At 36.8% G+C, this 14,944-nt stretch overlaps 1 protein-coding gene across 1 annotated transcript in view; it reads right to left on the bottom strand.

Annotated features, from left to right (window-relative positions):
- EPB41L4A (erythrocyte membrane protein band 4.1 like 4A) overlaps positions 1-14,944 on the bottom strand; it is a gene marked incomplete at both ends in the record, with an annotated part of 42,273 nt that overhangs the window by 20,162 nt on the left and 7,167 nt on the right. The window contains 4 exons of the mRNA XM_010192646.1: positions 5,214-5,335; positions 8,350-8,447; positions 11,991-12,069; positions 13,010-13,061. Coding sequence (XP_010190948.1) covers positions 5,214-5,335; positions 8,350-8,447; positions 11,991-12,069; positions 13,010-13,061 — 351 coding nt within the window. The remainder of the gene's footprint in view (positions 1-5,213; positions 5,336-8,349; positions 8,448-11,990; positions 12,070-13,009; positions 13,062-14,944) is intronic.

The raw sequence follows: 14,944 nt of genomic DNA, 5'->3' as shown, positions 1-14,944 counted from the left end.
GAATGGCATGATTGACTGGGGTACTATTTCCCCATAGCAGTGGTGAAGCTACAAAGGACTTCTGAAAGCAGGGTTCAAGACGTCAGATAAAATGTTCCTTTCTTCATAAATTCTTGCCTACAGTAGGCCACACCAACTGGTAATACCTCAAGTCTGCTACCGTGAACAAAAAAGCTTAGAGTCTGTCTCAAGAGATTACCATTTTCAAAGATCTAGCTTACCTTTCTATCTGCAAATATCAATTCATCAGTCTAAAACCACCATCAGCTGCATGCTGCTAGGAAACAATAGGGGAAAACTGGTGGGGGAAAGAACTGCCTACTAGGAACACATTTGAAATTACTGATGAAGGATTTATTTTCAAAATGAACAAAATTACTTAATAAACTCAGAGCCTTCAACAGACTTATTCTCAGAATTTAATTTGTTCTTCCTTTAATAACTGCCGTTGACAGAAGAGCAAGACACTGTTGCAAGTCTGAAATAACTGAAGCTGCGTTTTCAACTTCACTCTTTTTTTAATACTTCTGTGAAAGATACTGGACTGTTACTGGGAAATTATAGCACAAGTTGTGAAAACATCAACTCAAAAATATCCATCTCTTGCTTCACCCAGTAATGGTTCACTTCGGGAAATACTTCACTGCATTTGGTATCTTTCAAATTCAAGGTGCAAAGCAGAGCTCAACATTTTGGCTCAAGATCTGACAAAGTCCTGCAATATGCACTCTCTTTCTTGCTTCTTGCCTTCCCATTTTCTCCAGCCCAGCTGCTATTTTCCAGGTCTTCCCAACAAATTGTCACATCTGACATGTCTTTTATCCACTTCTGCTATAAAAATATACTCCACTGCTTGATTTTTTTAAAAATCTTGTTGGTAGCTATCAGAAATGTAAGCAAAACATTTACTGGAGCAGTTTTGTCTTACTGAGATCCCAGGCAAGCTAAATATCTGTCTTGAGCAAAGTGGATTACCCAGTTACTGAATTATTGCTGGAACACCAATTTAAATACTGCCATTAGTGCTTCCTTACTGATCATACTTAAAAAACTGCTGATGTGCTTATCCTGCTCTTCTCCCCACCTTTGAAAGTACCAAAAGGCTCAAACATCAAATAAGTCTGTGCACATGTATAAATATTTTCACAATACTACATAATTTATAAGACAATGCATTTGCAAAAATATTAAAGGAAGTAAAGATATGAGCTGGAGCTTCTGAAGGAAGCAGATGGCAGCAGGAGGAAGAAGTCCTCCCAAATGTGGATGGAGGAGACAGAATGTGAAGGGAAAACAGGAATGTCAGGGACTGAAACAATTCCCATGATTACAGAGCGTGTTTCATTTTCACCATGTATGAAAACACAAACTCTCCTCAGCATTGTACAACCTGGCAATACACCCCAAAACTAAAATAGTCCTTGCAGTTGGTAGTGACAGGGTAGGCAATGTAACGCTTGTGCAGCTGACATGCTCTGCTCATTTAGGAAAATGAAGAGCGCCTAAGTGCCACTGATGGCCCTAAACAATATTGAAAGCTGCTCCCAATTATAACTATCAGGGACATTTTAGCTTTCTTTGTGCCCCACTGACAGCATATAATATCAGTTCAAAACACACCAACAGCTGACTTGCCAAGTATCAGTTCATCCCAGATCTGCTGCAGTCATCCCTTTTCCAGCACCATGAGTATCTGCTTCCTCATGTGCAAGCCATGAAGCCACTGCTTGCTCCTCCAGATGAAAACATAAGGTCATCTCACTCTGTTACCTGACACTGGGGTTGTCACACTGGTTTACAGACAGGACAACAATCACAGTAGGCAGGCTGCAGAGACTTGATGCAATCAGAAAACCCTCCACCTCCGAGTTCTGTCATCTTACTCAACTTAGAAACTTGCTCAGAAAGCTGCATGCTGAATGAATTCCTGAATAGCTGTTATGCTGTGTAAAAATCTGAGAGAGCACCTCTGCAACCAAGAAGAGTTTATCTGGACATAACTAGCAGAAGCAAGGTACAAGCAGTGTCACAGCTGTCTCGCAAAAAAAAGCCCATGCTTCCATGCTGGGCTCCAGAAAGAATAAAGAAGTTCTAAACCATATCACAAATCTAAAATGTCTCTGGTAGGTGAGACAACTGGGGATATGTTCTCAGCCATTCTGGCTTCAAGCTTCTTAACTAAAGAAATTGCTGTCACCTGTGCAGAAGTCCATGCTGGCAGTGCCGATGATGAAGCCAGGCTTAACAAGCAGTGGGTACACCTTAGTTCCAATTTCTTTTCTGATGCTACTAAATCTCTGCACCTAACTGCAGGCAAGCAGCAAAAGAGTATCAGAGCTCTAGATCAACAAGTGTATAAAAACACTAGAGACATTATTAAGATAGCTATCATTCCTCTTCGCAACCACTATTTCCCTGGCTTCTTAATTTTATCTTCAAGGATGTGAACTTTTTGAGGCAAATAGGTCTTAATCTGATCTACTATACTACTGACTACAGAAATTTGAGAGAGAGGAATGAAGGTAGCTTAGTATTGGTGGCCTGGTACATAGCAATTAATATCAACTTTCATTTTTCAAACACAACCTCTGTGATTTTGAACCAAGCAAATTCTGTGTTTCCTGTCTCTGGAACAGAAAAAAACAGTACTTTTTTACTTCACAGAAGAACCTGTAGTAAAGTTCTCCATAATACATCAATTACTATAAGGCAATTAGGCAACTACACAGAAATAATTCTTGGATAACAAAGTCGCTTCCCTGAAAGAGAAAGCTCGTATCAATGTGGCAACTGGCACAGACTCCAATTACAGGAGAACTTTTGAAAGTTGTGTCTCTCAGTTAGTATCTGTTCTCATTAAATAAGACATAAATAACACTAACATGCAAAACTACAGGCAAGAAATTACTTAAGCTTTATCCAGACTGTGGCTTCGTTATATAGCAAGAGAATAAAGAAATCTAGATCTACATACAAGATGGCTAACTCTGATTATCTCTACATTAATTTGACAAAGGGTATGATGAACATACTCATAAAGTGTTTCTTACTGCTCTCATCTTAATAAATGGTTATATCACAATTGCACCTAACTTGGATATGTTACAACACTTACCAGGAACATGAAGATAAGCAAGTAAATGTTTATTTTGGCTTTATGTACCGTGGAACTTCTGGCATATGTTTTATTTTCAAAACCAATTTCCTATTCTGCATTTTTGCACTCTGATCTAATATTTGGAACAGCAAGTTGGGAAGCCAAATTTCTCTGACTTCTCGTGTTTTCATCCAGTGACTAGTGGTTTCGCCTTTGTTACTCATACACCAGAAGTACTCCAGTATAAAGCTAATCTCCTCGAAAATATTTCATATGTAGAAGGTCATTTCTAAAAATGAGTAAGTGAGGCAAAAAGTGACTCTGGATTGCTGGGGATTTTTTCTGTATTTTTTGTATGCCAGCGTAGAGTCTGTCTGTAGACAGACAGCATAGAGTTAAACCTCTTTAAGAAGAGTACTTATATAGCTGCTGTAAATGGAATTAGTATTCAAGCTATATCCATACAGGATGACTTTTTGGCTCTGCCTTCTTTACTGGAAATTATGTTCTTTGCTCCAACTTTCCTCTGAGATTGCTACATTTTTCTTCTCTATGTTGCTGCTGTTCCTCCCTCAAGCACTGACAGAACCCTTGGAGCCAGAGCTTACTAGCTCTTATCTTCCTTCATTTATCTGCTGGGCATTCCAGTCTATCTCCTCATTGTCCTTACTGCAGTTCTGCTTCCCACTTCATTGACAGCCAATCAAGGGAAAGCATTGTATGCACAAATTGCAGTCTGACAGAAAATCAACTCTGGATAAGGCAGATCTTATCCAGAATGTCAATTATAGTACAACTCATGTATTTTGTGTCCAAATTGATTATTATTCCAATCACTGGAAGACGGAGAATTGAAGCTTTGCAGTCTCAATTATACAAACGTACTTGTCTTTGCCAACTTTTGTAAAGGTTAAAGTTGGGATTGCATAAATCTATCAGGCCAGCTGGCATACATGTTTCAGATCTCTGCAGTCTTCCTTTGTCCTGTCTGCAGTACACCTAATATTCTCCTCCTGCAACCTCTTCAAGAGTTGCCTCTACCAAGTACAATAACTCTAGTTTGTTCCTGCCTTCTCAGCTCCTTCTTATACATAAGAAATGTTATCAGGTACAGTTTCAATGCCTGTGAAGTTGTGTAGTACTTTTTTCAGTTTAAATCAAAATTATTTTGAGGCCCACCAGACACTCTGTATTCCACTGCTTTAAGATCACATGCAGAGTTTTAGAATTTGTTTGGTTTTGTCCAGAAACCAGTACTTTGAATACCCTGTGTTATTCAGTGCTGCTTCATGACTCTGTTTCCAGGTGCTGGTTTTTTTCTTACAAATCATATGTTCTTCTTTACAGTGGAATACATTATATTGACTGTTGCCAATGTTTTGTGTTGGTTAATAAAATTAAAGGACTTTATGCTTGCAAAACCAAACTGCCTCTTTAATTCACACAAATGTTGCAACTGAGATTATCACTTAAACCATGGGTATGCAAACTACTCTTCTGGTACATCCTGCAATGTGAGCTGCTCCTACAAAGATCCATGCAGGTTGCTACAAGCACTCCTTCATTACCTCAGCTAAGGATCTGGCAAGAAAATAGAGGGTTCATTGTACCAAGCACATTATTAGTACATTATTAGATCAAAAGTGGTTTTGTCCTAACAGTTCACGTGAATGTACAGGGCAGTATGAAGAAAAGAAATGTTATCTCCATTTTACAGACAGGAGACTAAAGCATGGGCATAATAAGCAATTTGTTCAAAATTATACAGGAAATCTGTGCTACAACAGGGAACTGAACTCACATATTTCTATTTCATTCTTTTTCACTACAAAACTAAGAGAAAACAGGAGTGCTGTTAAAAATGCTGGTTCTGAAACACCCGTACCTAGGCCTGACAGACACTGTATTTCCAGTTATTGTCCTACTCAATTCCTAAAAGAACAACTCCAATTACATAAAATGTTTTCTGCTTCTGAGGGACATAACTGGATGCCCTGTGTTCTTTCCTCAGGTCTAGAGACCTCCACTCTGTGCCACAGGATGCTCCCTTCCCCACATACCAAGCATCTCCAAATCTAATGTTACTTGCCAAATTCCCAACAGTACTGAATTCTTACATCAGGGTTTTGTGTATCCGCTCTATGGCATCCTCCAGCTCTTCCTTCTGGTCTGGAACAAAGCGGTACTCTGAGACATAACCTGCAGTGTGCTTATATGGGTCATAGTCCCCCAGCTCAGCTAGAGGACACAAGAAGAAAAGAAAGGTCACCTATTGTTAAAGCTTCATGTTAACCAAAAAATATGTTATATAATCCACCCATTTGTGCCAAGCCACCTCTTTCCAACTGACTGTCAATTTACCATGCAGTCAATGAAAAAAACGAAAGACAGCACAGAACTGTTCATATTGGCGCACATAAAACCAAGAAAAAAATGTCTTCAGTCATTTTAAAAGAGAAATGGAAGGTTCAAAGAGCTAGAAGTTTCGACAAAAAAAAATCTACCACTTCTACAGGACTAAATATAATTTTGTCCAAGCCAGCAAAGTTGAAATTTTATAACATATATAGCAGCATATATTAGCAGCATATGTAAAAAAAGCATAGAGGCAACACCTAGTATTTGGAATATCTATGCCCTTACACTAAGCTGTAACATTACAGACAGAACTGATTTATATTATTGCTGGGAATCCCAACATAAATGTCAGCGTGGGAATCCAAATGGAGACAAATACCCTGAGACACTGAGAGGTATGCCCTTCTAAGAGTAAGCCTCATTTCTTGTGAGGAAACACAAGACTTCGTTTTTTTAAAAAAAAAAATCAATATACTTCCTGAACATTAAATTCACTTTCAAAATAAAAATAATTTTAAAAAATAATTTTCTTAAAGAAAAGAACATAATGAATAGCCAATATAATTTTCTTTGAAACAACCTTGAATTTGGATACATTAGTCATGTAGTTAGTTGTAGTTAGTAGTTAGTAGTTAGTCATGTACATTAGTACATGTCAGTTTACATGTTGCCATGCATTTATAAAATCAATATGTATCATGGTCAGAACTCATTTCTACTGATCTTAACGATAATTGCATCTATCTGAGAAACTCTGCTAAAGTTAGTACTTCACTTTTTTAATAAACTTGAGTAAAACCTGCATAGACCGGGCTTCTCTGAGAAAAGCTTCACAGAACGTTTCTATCTAATGCCCACTAAGCCAAAAAGACGACTTCAAGAGCCAAGAAGAAAGACTCATCTAATAACTCATGTTACTTTACAGAATTTAATGATGTTTCTAGAACAAGACTTCTCAGTAGAGGTATTGAGAAGTTTCTCTAGAAAAACTCAGTAAAAACAATGTGGTTGTTGCCCATAGAAGGAATGAGAACAGGAATATCCTACAACAGCCACAACTCCAGCATTTCCAATAGAAAAAGTAGTATATTCTGCAGACTGTGCCATGGGTTCTGATTTTGTCACCATCACCACTATAACAGTCTTTAGCCATAAAGAAGGAATACAATTCAAGTTCTAAGGACAAGATCTGCCCAGAGACCAAAGATGACACTCAGGTACAACCTGAACGCTGAAAGCAGGGCCTGTGGCTGGAGTAGGACATAGGTAGAGGACTCTGGGAGAACATGTAGCCCCAGCTCCTCCTCCAGATCTCAGCAGCTGCTAGCTCCATGGATAAAGATACCACTGGTATCATTACAGAAGCAGGGCTTCTCAGCTATTACAGAATTCTCACAAATAGACTTAATCCCACTTTGGAAAAGAAAAAAAGCACAGTTTGGCACATCACCCTTGGAAAGGCTGTTGACCTCAGTGCTGATGCTTTGGGTTCGTATTTTCAGTATTTAACACACACATTTTTCAGGTGTTTTTCTATAAACTTTGAACAACTGTAGGCTCTAAGGAGAACGACAAAGCTTTTTATAGAGTCAATGGGAATGTATGCTTGCTGGTGCCAGGACTAACTTTAACTGTATGTAATCTTTGCCATGCTTTTACTCTTGTCTCTCACATGAGCTGACTCATTGTTTTCCAATAGAATATCTGAGACTAGAATAACAGGAACAAGATTTTATACTGAAACAACAGCTCCCCATACTCTAACCACCTTACAAAATTACTAAAGGAGAAGAATTTATTCTCTTTACTAATTTTTCAAAATACAATTAAGATATTACCATCATTACATATTTTCCTGCTTCATTGTTGCAGTATTTTTTCAGGGAAGGCATGTATGCTAGTAAAGTGAAATGTGAATTGCAAACAGTTTTTCAGAGTGTATATCACATTTCTTAGATGGCAAAATGAATTTAAAATTAACTGTAAAAAAATAAAAACTACTTGAAATTTTAGCTTTTTGGAATCACATATAACAACGTGAAATTCTGTATAATGCCCACTCCTATTTCAAACATAAGTAATTTTGCCTTGTTATTCTAAAATGGAAACAAAAGGAGGTCTGATTTTTATGTTGTATTAAGTGCTGTTGAGTCATACTTGGAACACTAATAATAAAAATAATCTCTGCTTAATACTTGTAACTCATGAGAATTCTAAATTTAACACAGAACAAATTACAGATACAGGTCTCAGTATGGCTCATCACACAATTTCTGGTTACCAATTGTGTTTGAATATGGAGCTTGAGCTGTAACATGAAAGAAATAACTAAACGGTAGACAGACAACTTCTTTCTAATGGATCTAGCATTCAGAATATAACATCCACTTCTGAAAAGCTAACTACTGATGGATGAACACAGGTAAATGACAGAATTAAAATTCTTCACTTCAGGTCAAAACACATCCTTCCTTCAAGCATAGGCACACATCCTTCCTTCAAGCATAGGCACACTCATATTGACATAATGTAATTTTTGCAAGAATCTTTTATTTGACAGACTTTGTTGGCTGGAGGCTGCCAATAACCCATTGGATCCGTAAATGTCTTGATGAAGGTTTATGGTAAGATACTTCTCAGCAAGGGAAAGACAGTTTGGCAGAGTCTTCAGACTGACTTTTCAGATTCTTTGTTTCATTAACTTCTCTATTGCTTCTGCACCATCTGTTCAGAATGGTTATCTATTTACACTTCTTTCACTGAAATCAGTCATATTAGTTTTTCTGTTTTGAAATGAATGCATAAAGTGTTAGTGAAGTCTTCAGACATCACTTAAAATTAATCACAATGCAGGATCAAAAGAAATAAGTTCTCAGTTGGCCAGAAGAACTTACACTGAATTATATATGCTCCCAGCTGTGCTGCAGTGTTGGCTGGACAAGGCAAACGGCCCTGTAAAACATCTTGCTTGACCTGCAAGAAAAACTGATACCTAAAAAACAGAGAGAAAACAAAGCTGTTATTTCAATATTGAGTCTGATGCACCAAGTAATCTTCTGCTTTATTGAACACATACCACATGCCATAAATATGTCACAGTCAAAAACTATATTCCTCTCTGGATAACTTTTCCCCTGTTGACCTGGAAGTAACAACTAGGATTAATCTAGTGAAAGAACCTAGGTAAGGAAGCATTCTGCAATTTTCCCATCTACTGATATTGCACAGATACAATTAATTTTCCTCCTAAAAATGTCATTTCTCTCTTTTGACTTTCACAAAGCAGTCAGGAAGTGGGGAAGAGGACTAGGAATCTGAAAAACTGAAAAAGAAACCTATCAAAGGGATGAAGTTTAACCTGATCAGTGTATCAACATAAAGGAGAACTAGGCATTGGATACTTCTTGACTCAAAGGTTTCTGTACACCAGAGTATAAACTCTAGAGCAGCAAGAAGATTTGATGAAGTCCGTACTCCCATTAAAAAAGTAGCTGGGAGTACCATTAACAAACTGTAATTGTCATAGCATAGGGTACTCTCCAACTTGGAACAGAGACAGCAATGGTAAAATTGTGATTTTCAAAGTAATAACCTGCTTCTACCCTTGATAAAGCATGTACAGAGACGATTTACAATGAAACAATACACACAAAACAGATGGAAATGTAAAGACAAGAAAACAAGCCATTGTACAAAGGATCTGCTTGGTTTTGCAACTCCTCTTACTCATTGTTAGGAAATCTTTTAAACACTGTTTAGGTTTTCAGTGGTGTTATTGCAACAGATTTAAGCCATGTTTCACACCATCCCAAGCAAAATTCTTGCACTAAGTACATACAAGTGGTAACAATACTGAGAAGGTAACTTTTTAAAGAAAAAAATGGTCATCCATAAAAGCATTTAGCTTTTCATTATTCATTAATTCAACTTTATCTATGTAGAACCATTCAGCTAAACTGGAAATAATTTATTCTGTGTTAGTACAAGTTACTTATAAAAGCACTTTGGAATGATCTGCAAGTTCAAAGTATTTACGCTGACTTCAGGGAAGGTCATTAGCTGCAAGTTACATGATTGCTGATCCACAAATCATTTAAGATTCAAATAAATTTACTAGACTTCGTCAGCCCAGATGAGCCTCTGAATAAGGATAACTTTGTTCTTCCGGTTAATGATCCCTCTGAATTTGTGCTGTGAAAGATATTATAGTAGAAACATCCATCCTTAAAAAAATGACTACTATTCTCCACCTTAAAAGACCAGAGCACTGCATAAGAATTTTCTGGGAATGTCATACTCTCAGTGTTTCTTCACTCTGAGCAATACCTCAGTTCTGCTTCTAGCTAATGCTTGCCAGTGCTACCTAGACAAATCTTCTCCGTATGAATGATGATAATGACAAAGATTATTTTACACCTACTGTGGAGTACACAGCTTCTTTTTAAACATGAACTGCATTTCTGATATGCACCTGCCTTTCTGTTAGCACTTCTGCATCTTTACAGTGCAGAGCTTCATACCAGATGATGCTACAAATGTCTTTTCCATGTAGGAGGCACCTAGATTTCTGCATTTTCATAGTGTAGTCTCAAAACAGAGCAGTATAGAAAACTGCAAAAAACAGTCAGAACCAACTGTTATGTGCTAAAGTGATTCCTACAGAGTGAACTGTCTCAATTCCCACTGAAGCTGCTAAGCTTATCACAAAATCACATCTTTTATTCGAACTCATAGCTAAAGCACTCTTACTTTGTGTGCTGTCAAGTTTGTCATGCATATGCTTAATAGTGCCTAAGCACTAGTTTGCTCTAGCAAACACATCCAGCCAATGTTAATAGCAATCACCTCACTGCTAGCTTTTACCTACAAGTCAGATAGATTTTGCTGTGAAGCAATTACAAATTTGACAGGCATTCATTATTTGCAAATAATAATCACATAATGCCACAGATCATCAACATCTAATAACAACAGACTCTGCTCTCATATCCATTAAAATAACAAACGCATGCTCCAAAGAAACACAGCAGTTAGTGCAAAGCGGTTAACATATCACTGGAATTACACACTTAGACTGAAAATTATTATTATTATAAAAAAACATGGCCTTTCATTCCTCCTAAGCAGAAGAAGGTTTTATTATTATGACTTTTTTTTTTCTGAAAAGGTATACCTTTCTTCAAATTTTTAAAAGCTTATAGGAATAAATGCTCAGAAATGTTGAGGGCATTTGACTATTCAATATGTTTCACTGAAGAGTGTCAATACAAGCACATTGCTTTTTTATTCCTTCCCTCTTTACCTTCTGAGGTGCAAATTCTGGTTGACGAAACACTGTGCAGACATGAACAGAGGCTTACTAATTATACCAAAATGCTTCTTGACTAGATTTGCACACATAATACCAGTGCAAACCACTGACTGACCTTATCACCGGGCAAATAGAAATAGTTTTTGAAAACTTAGTGCCTGTTATTTCCCAGACAGAAATCCACCCTGAACATGGGTAGCAATCACAACAGGTCTGGAGTCCGAAGCTCCCTTCCCAGGGCCATATGTCATCTCCTGTGAGCAGTGCTTCTGGAAAAGTACAGGAAAATGGCATCAAACTTTCACAGTACAGGGGCATCACACTGCAGCCAGCTTATGCTCTTTTTACTTGCGAAGTCATAGTATTTATTCTTTTTACCAGGCCAGCCTCTACCTAGTTATACTGGAGACTTCCGTACCTGCTCTGCCTGTATGGAAATAAAAGAATATTCTCACTCAGGTACAAGAAAAATATTCTGCCTGTACTGCAACAACTGCCACCTTTGACTAAGAACAATTAATAACCCTATGTGCATTCTAATGAATTCTCACATGTCATATTCCTAGGACATCAAAAGAAACATTTTGGTGTTTATTAGTGCAGGCCAGCATGCAAATTTTGTCTGCGTACTTATCCAAACTCTCAAATTTTCTTTTGAACCTAAAACTAATTGTCTGAGACCTTTCATAAATAAAGCAAACAGAAAAGGCTGTGCATGAGAGTTCAGGCAAGGGTGTGTGTGTATGTGTCTGTGTACATGCGTGTGCATGTCTTAATATGTGAATCCTCATATTTAGTAGAGGACAAGCCTAGTTGAAGAATCAAAAGCAAGCAACTCTCCAATTTCCTTTGCATATTTTCAGAAAGACCAAAAGAAGTCCTCTTGAAAAACAGTTCTGGAATTTCAGCTATGGCCAATAAAGAATAAAATTCCCTGTATTTATACCTGGTGTCCATGTAAACTCTAAACTTGATTACAGCACAATATAAATGCAGATGTGACAATGCATGCCTTTTTGTCTTGGGCTTCCAAGTATTTTTCCATACTGATCACTGTGAAGCTAGTCACAATCCTCTTCCTATGCATACATGTTCAAGAAAAAAACAAAACCAAACAAACAACAAAAAAGCCCACCAACACAGCCGAATGACAACAATATGCACCTGGCTGGAGTTCATTACTAACCTGAAATCAACAAACTACACTCTTATTAATTACTGTACCTTGTTATTTCTTCTTTAAGTTTACATGGATCCTCTGCATAGAATTTAATGCCAAAATACAGGGTGTATGGTGGTCCAGCTGAGGGAAAAAATATTCAGTGCAAAAGTTAGTTGTTATAAACTGTAACTGCTACAAATTGTTACTAGTTGACTATAAACCAGCTACTAAGAAGCCTATCTTAATATTTTATGGAAACTGAAAGTTTCAGAAAAAATCTTACATTCACACAGCAAATCCATACATCTACACTCATTACACAAAAGGAAAAATAAATTTTTTCTTACTATTTTTCTAGTCTTGTGTTTATTTATTCAAGTTTAACTTACTGTTTCTCCAGGATTATTTTTTAATTGTTTTTTTTTTACAGCTTGATTTTGACCTTTAGATTCTTTATCCACTGAAACTTTTTGAAAAATGTAATTGTGCATGAAATGCAATTTTCTGTCATAAATAACAACACTGAATACTAATCCCTTCCCTTAATATCTTATGGAGCAACTTTAAGTATGCAACACTTTTATTAACAAATATTTGGCAAAGCTTTTCTAATTGGCCTTTTAGAAGTATTATTTTCCCAAAAGATTCAGTTAACTCAGTACCAAAATTCTTACAGCTACATTTATTCCATGCATTCTCCACTTCTACATCTTTTTATAAAAGGTCTCCAAATTCTTAAGTAAAATAATCTTATCTTGTTCTTTAATTACAATAAAATTTACAGATTTTGCATCTGTGATATCTGAAGAGTGACAGTAACAGCAGACACTATTATCAGTAACAGGCACTACTTTTACTTTCAGAAGCAAAAGAATAGTTTTGGTATGATACAGTATGATAAAGGTATCTGAGCTACTATAAAATTATATATTCAAGTTAAGAATAGCATCATTTATTATTCTAAAATAAAAATAAGAACAGACAAACCTTTATAATCACACAAATTATTGAAAAATGATTGTATGTTCAACCTATTTGTGAAATTTTGATACATCTATGAGTTGCAGTAAAAAATACATACTGTTTATCAATTCTTTGTGTTCAGAAAGGGTCTTTGCAGGATCCAGCCAGTACTGTGAGACAGATAATTACAGAAATTAGTCACTTAATATGGAAGATTAATACAGAACAATTGCAATTCTATATTTATTTATGTATTCATATTAGCAGACTGACACAGCTCAGCCTGACAATGACAGGCTTGTGCCATCTTCTGATCAGAGAAACACACTCCATAGAAGTCTAACATTGTGTTTCCTCTCAGGGGGTAGGGATCTTCCTAAAAGGACATCTGTTTGGTAAGAACCACCACATCTCAAGCTCGTGACAAGCTGGCTTTACAGAAGCATCATACTAAGACATACTGGTGTTTACCCAGTCTGGTATAGCTAATATATAGATGTGCAATCTTGCTATTTTCCTCCTGGGAGATTAACCTAAGCAGGGTAACAGCAACAACAAAACATGTAAGACAGGACCTATGAGGAAAGAATGAAAGGTTACACATGTTATCTAAGAAACAAAAGACTGTGGGGGGAAATAGGACTAACAGCACTGTTCCAACACCTGAGAAATTGCTGTAACAATACAGTGATCAATTTTTCTTCATGTCCACTGAGCATGAATAAATTAGCTTAAGTAGAAACTAAGAAAAATTAGTGTCAATTTTCAGAAACAGTTTCTAATAGCAGGGGGAGTGGATGACTGGAAATTGGCATGAAGGTAGGGAGGGCACAGACTCTTCCACCAGATGGTTTATGAGACTGGTTGGTCAAATCTGCCAGAGATGGTTGAGGTATGCTTACCACACCACAGAGGGATGAACTGTTACACAGGTTCTCATATTATTTGATCAACAGACAATCTGCAGTATAATTTCTCACTGATTACACTGCCCCACCTTTATCAAACTTCTAATAAAATTCTGATCTTACTGCTGACCACAGACTTGTTGCGTACCTTCATTATGACTACACAAGTCACCAGCATCCTGCTCTTGTAATCCCTCCAGCAACATTTGTCTTCCTTAGCTTGACATATCTATAATTCAGTTTTGGAAGAAAGTGCAGAGGTAGCTTCCAAGACCATTCTCATCCTCCTTTTTTTCAGTCCTCTTCCCTTATACACAAACATTTTGGACAAACTGAGATTGACACCCCTTCTTAAAACACTGGAAACAAAAAGGCTGTTGAACATAGCTGCTATAATGAGCAAATTCAGATGAACTGAATCTACTCCCTTAGTACCCACACCTTTTTTTAACTGAGGAATGACATAGACCAATGAATAAACTCCTTACCAGCACCCTTGAACTAATCCTAAAAAGAATAAGAATAAAACAAATAATTAAAAAATCTCACCCTTTTATCCAGATAACTTATTTGTACTACAGAATTTCACTATTAAAAGGAGTAGCATAAAGAAGGGAGGGAAAAACAGTACAAATTATGTGAGTGGAAAATTTCTAGTAACAAATTTCATAAGTGATTGTAAATAACTATCATTATTTTGACAAAACATGAAAACAAACTACTTCCATTAGCTACTGATCCACCTACAACAAAACAGCTGTATGCTTTGTTCTTGGTCATTGCTATTTCAAATCCAGGAATGTTTTTTAAGAAAATTTCCTAAATTTTTAAGGAAAAGAAAACATTCAGTACACGCTTGTGTTGAATATATCTAATAACTATTGAAACATAAATCCTCCTAAACTCAACAGAAGATGGGAAGGAAAAACTTGCCACACTTATTCAAATTTCCTACTAGAATTCTGCATCAGTATTATGTATCATATTCAGAGGAAATCTGGTGAGAGGGAACAAATCTGGTTATTCATATCACTAAACATTTCCTTTCCTTCCTCCAGACTGAAACAACAGGAGGGACTACTCCCTGAGCATCTCTCTCTGATTGCTGCTACTCCTGTTAGTGGAAAGCACCATCACCAGGCATG

Source organism: Mesitornis unicolor, unplaced genomic scaffold, assembly GCF_000695765.1.
Source record: "Mesitornis unicolor isolate BGI_N332 unplaced genomic scaffold, ASM69576v1 scaffold48809, whole genome shotgun sequence".
Classification (NCBI taxonomy): Eukaryota; Metazoa; Chordata; class Aves; order Mesitornithiformes; family Mesitornithidae; genus Mesitornis; species Mesitornis unicolor.
The sequence above is the reverse complement of the archived record's forward strand: the minus strand, read 5'-3'. Positions and strand labels throughout refer to the sequence as shown.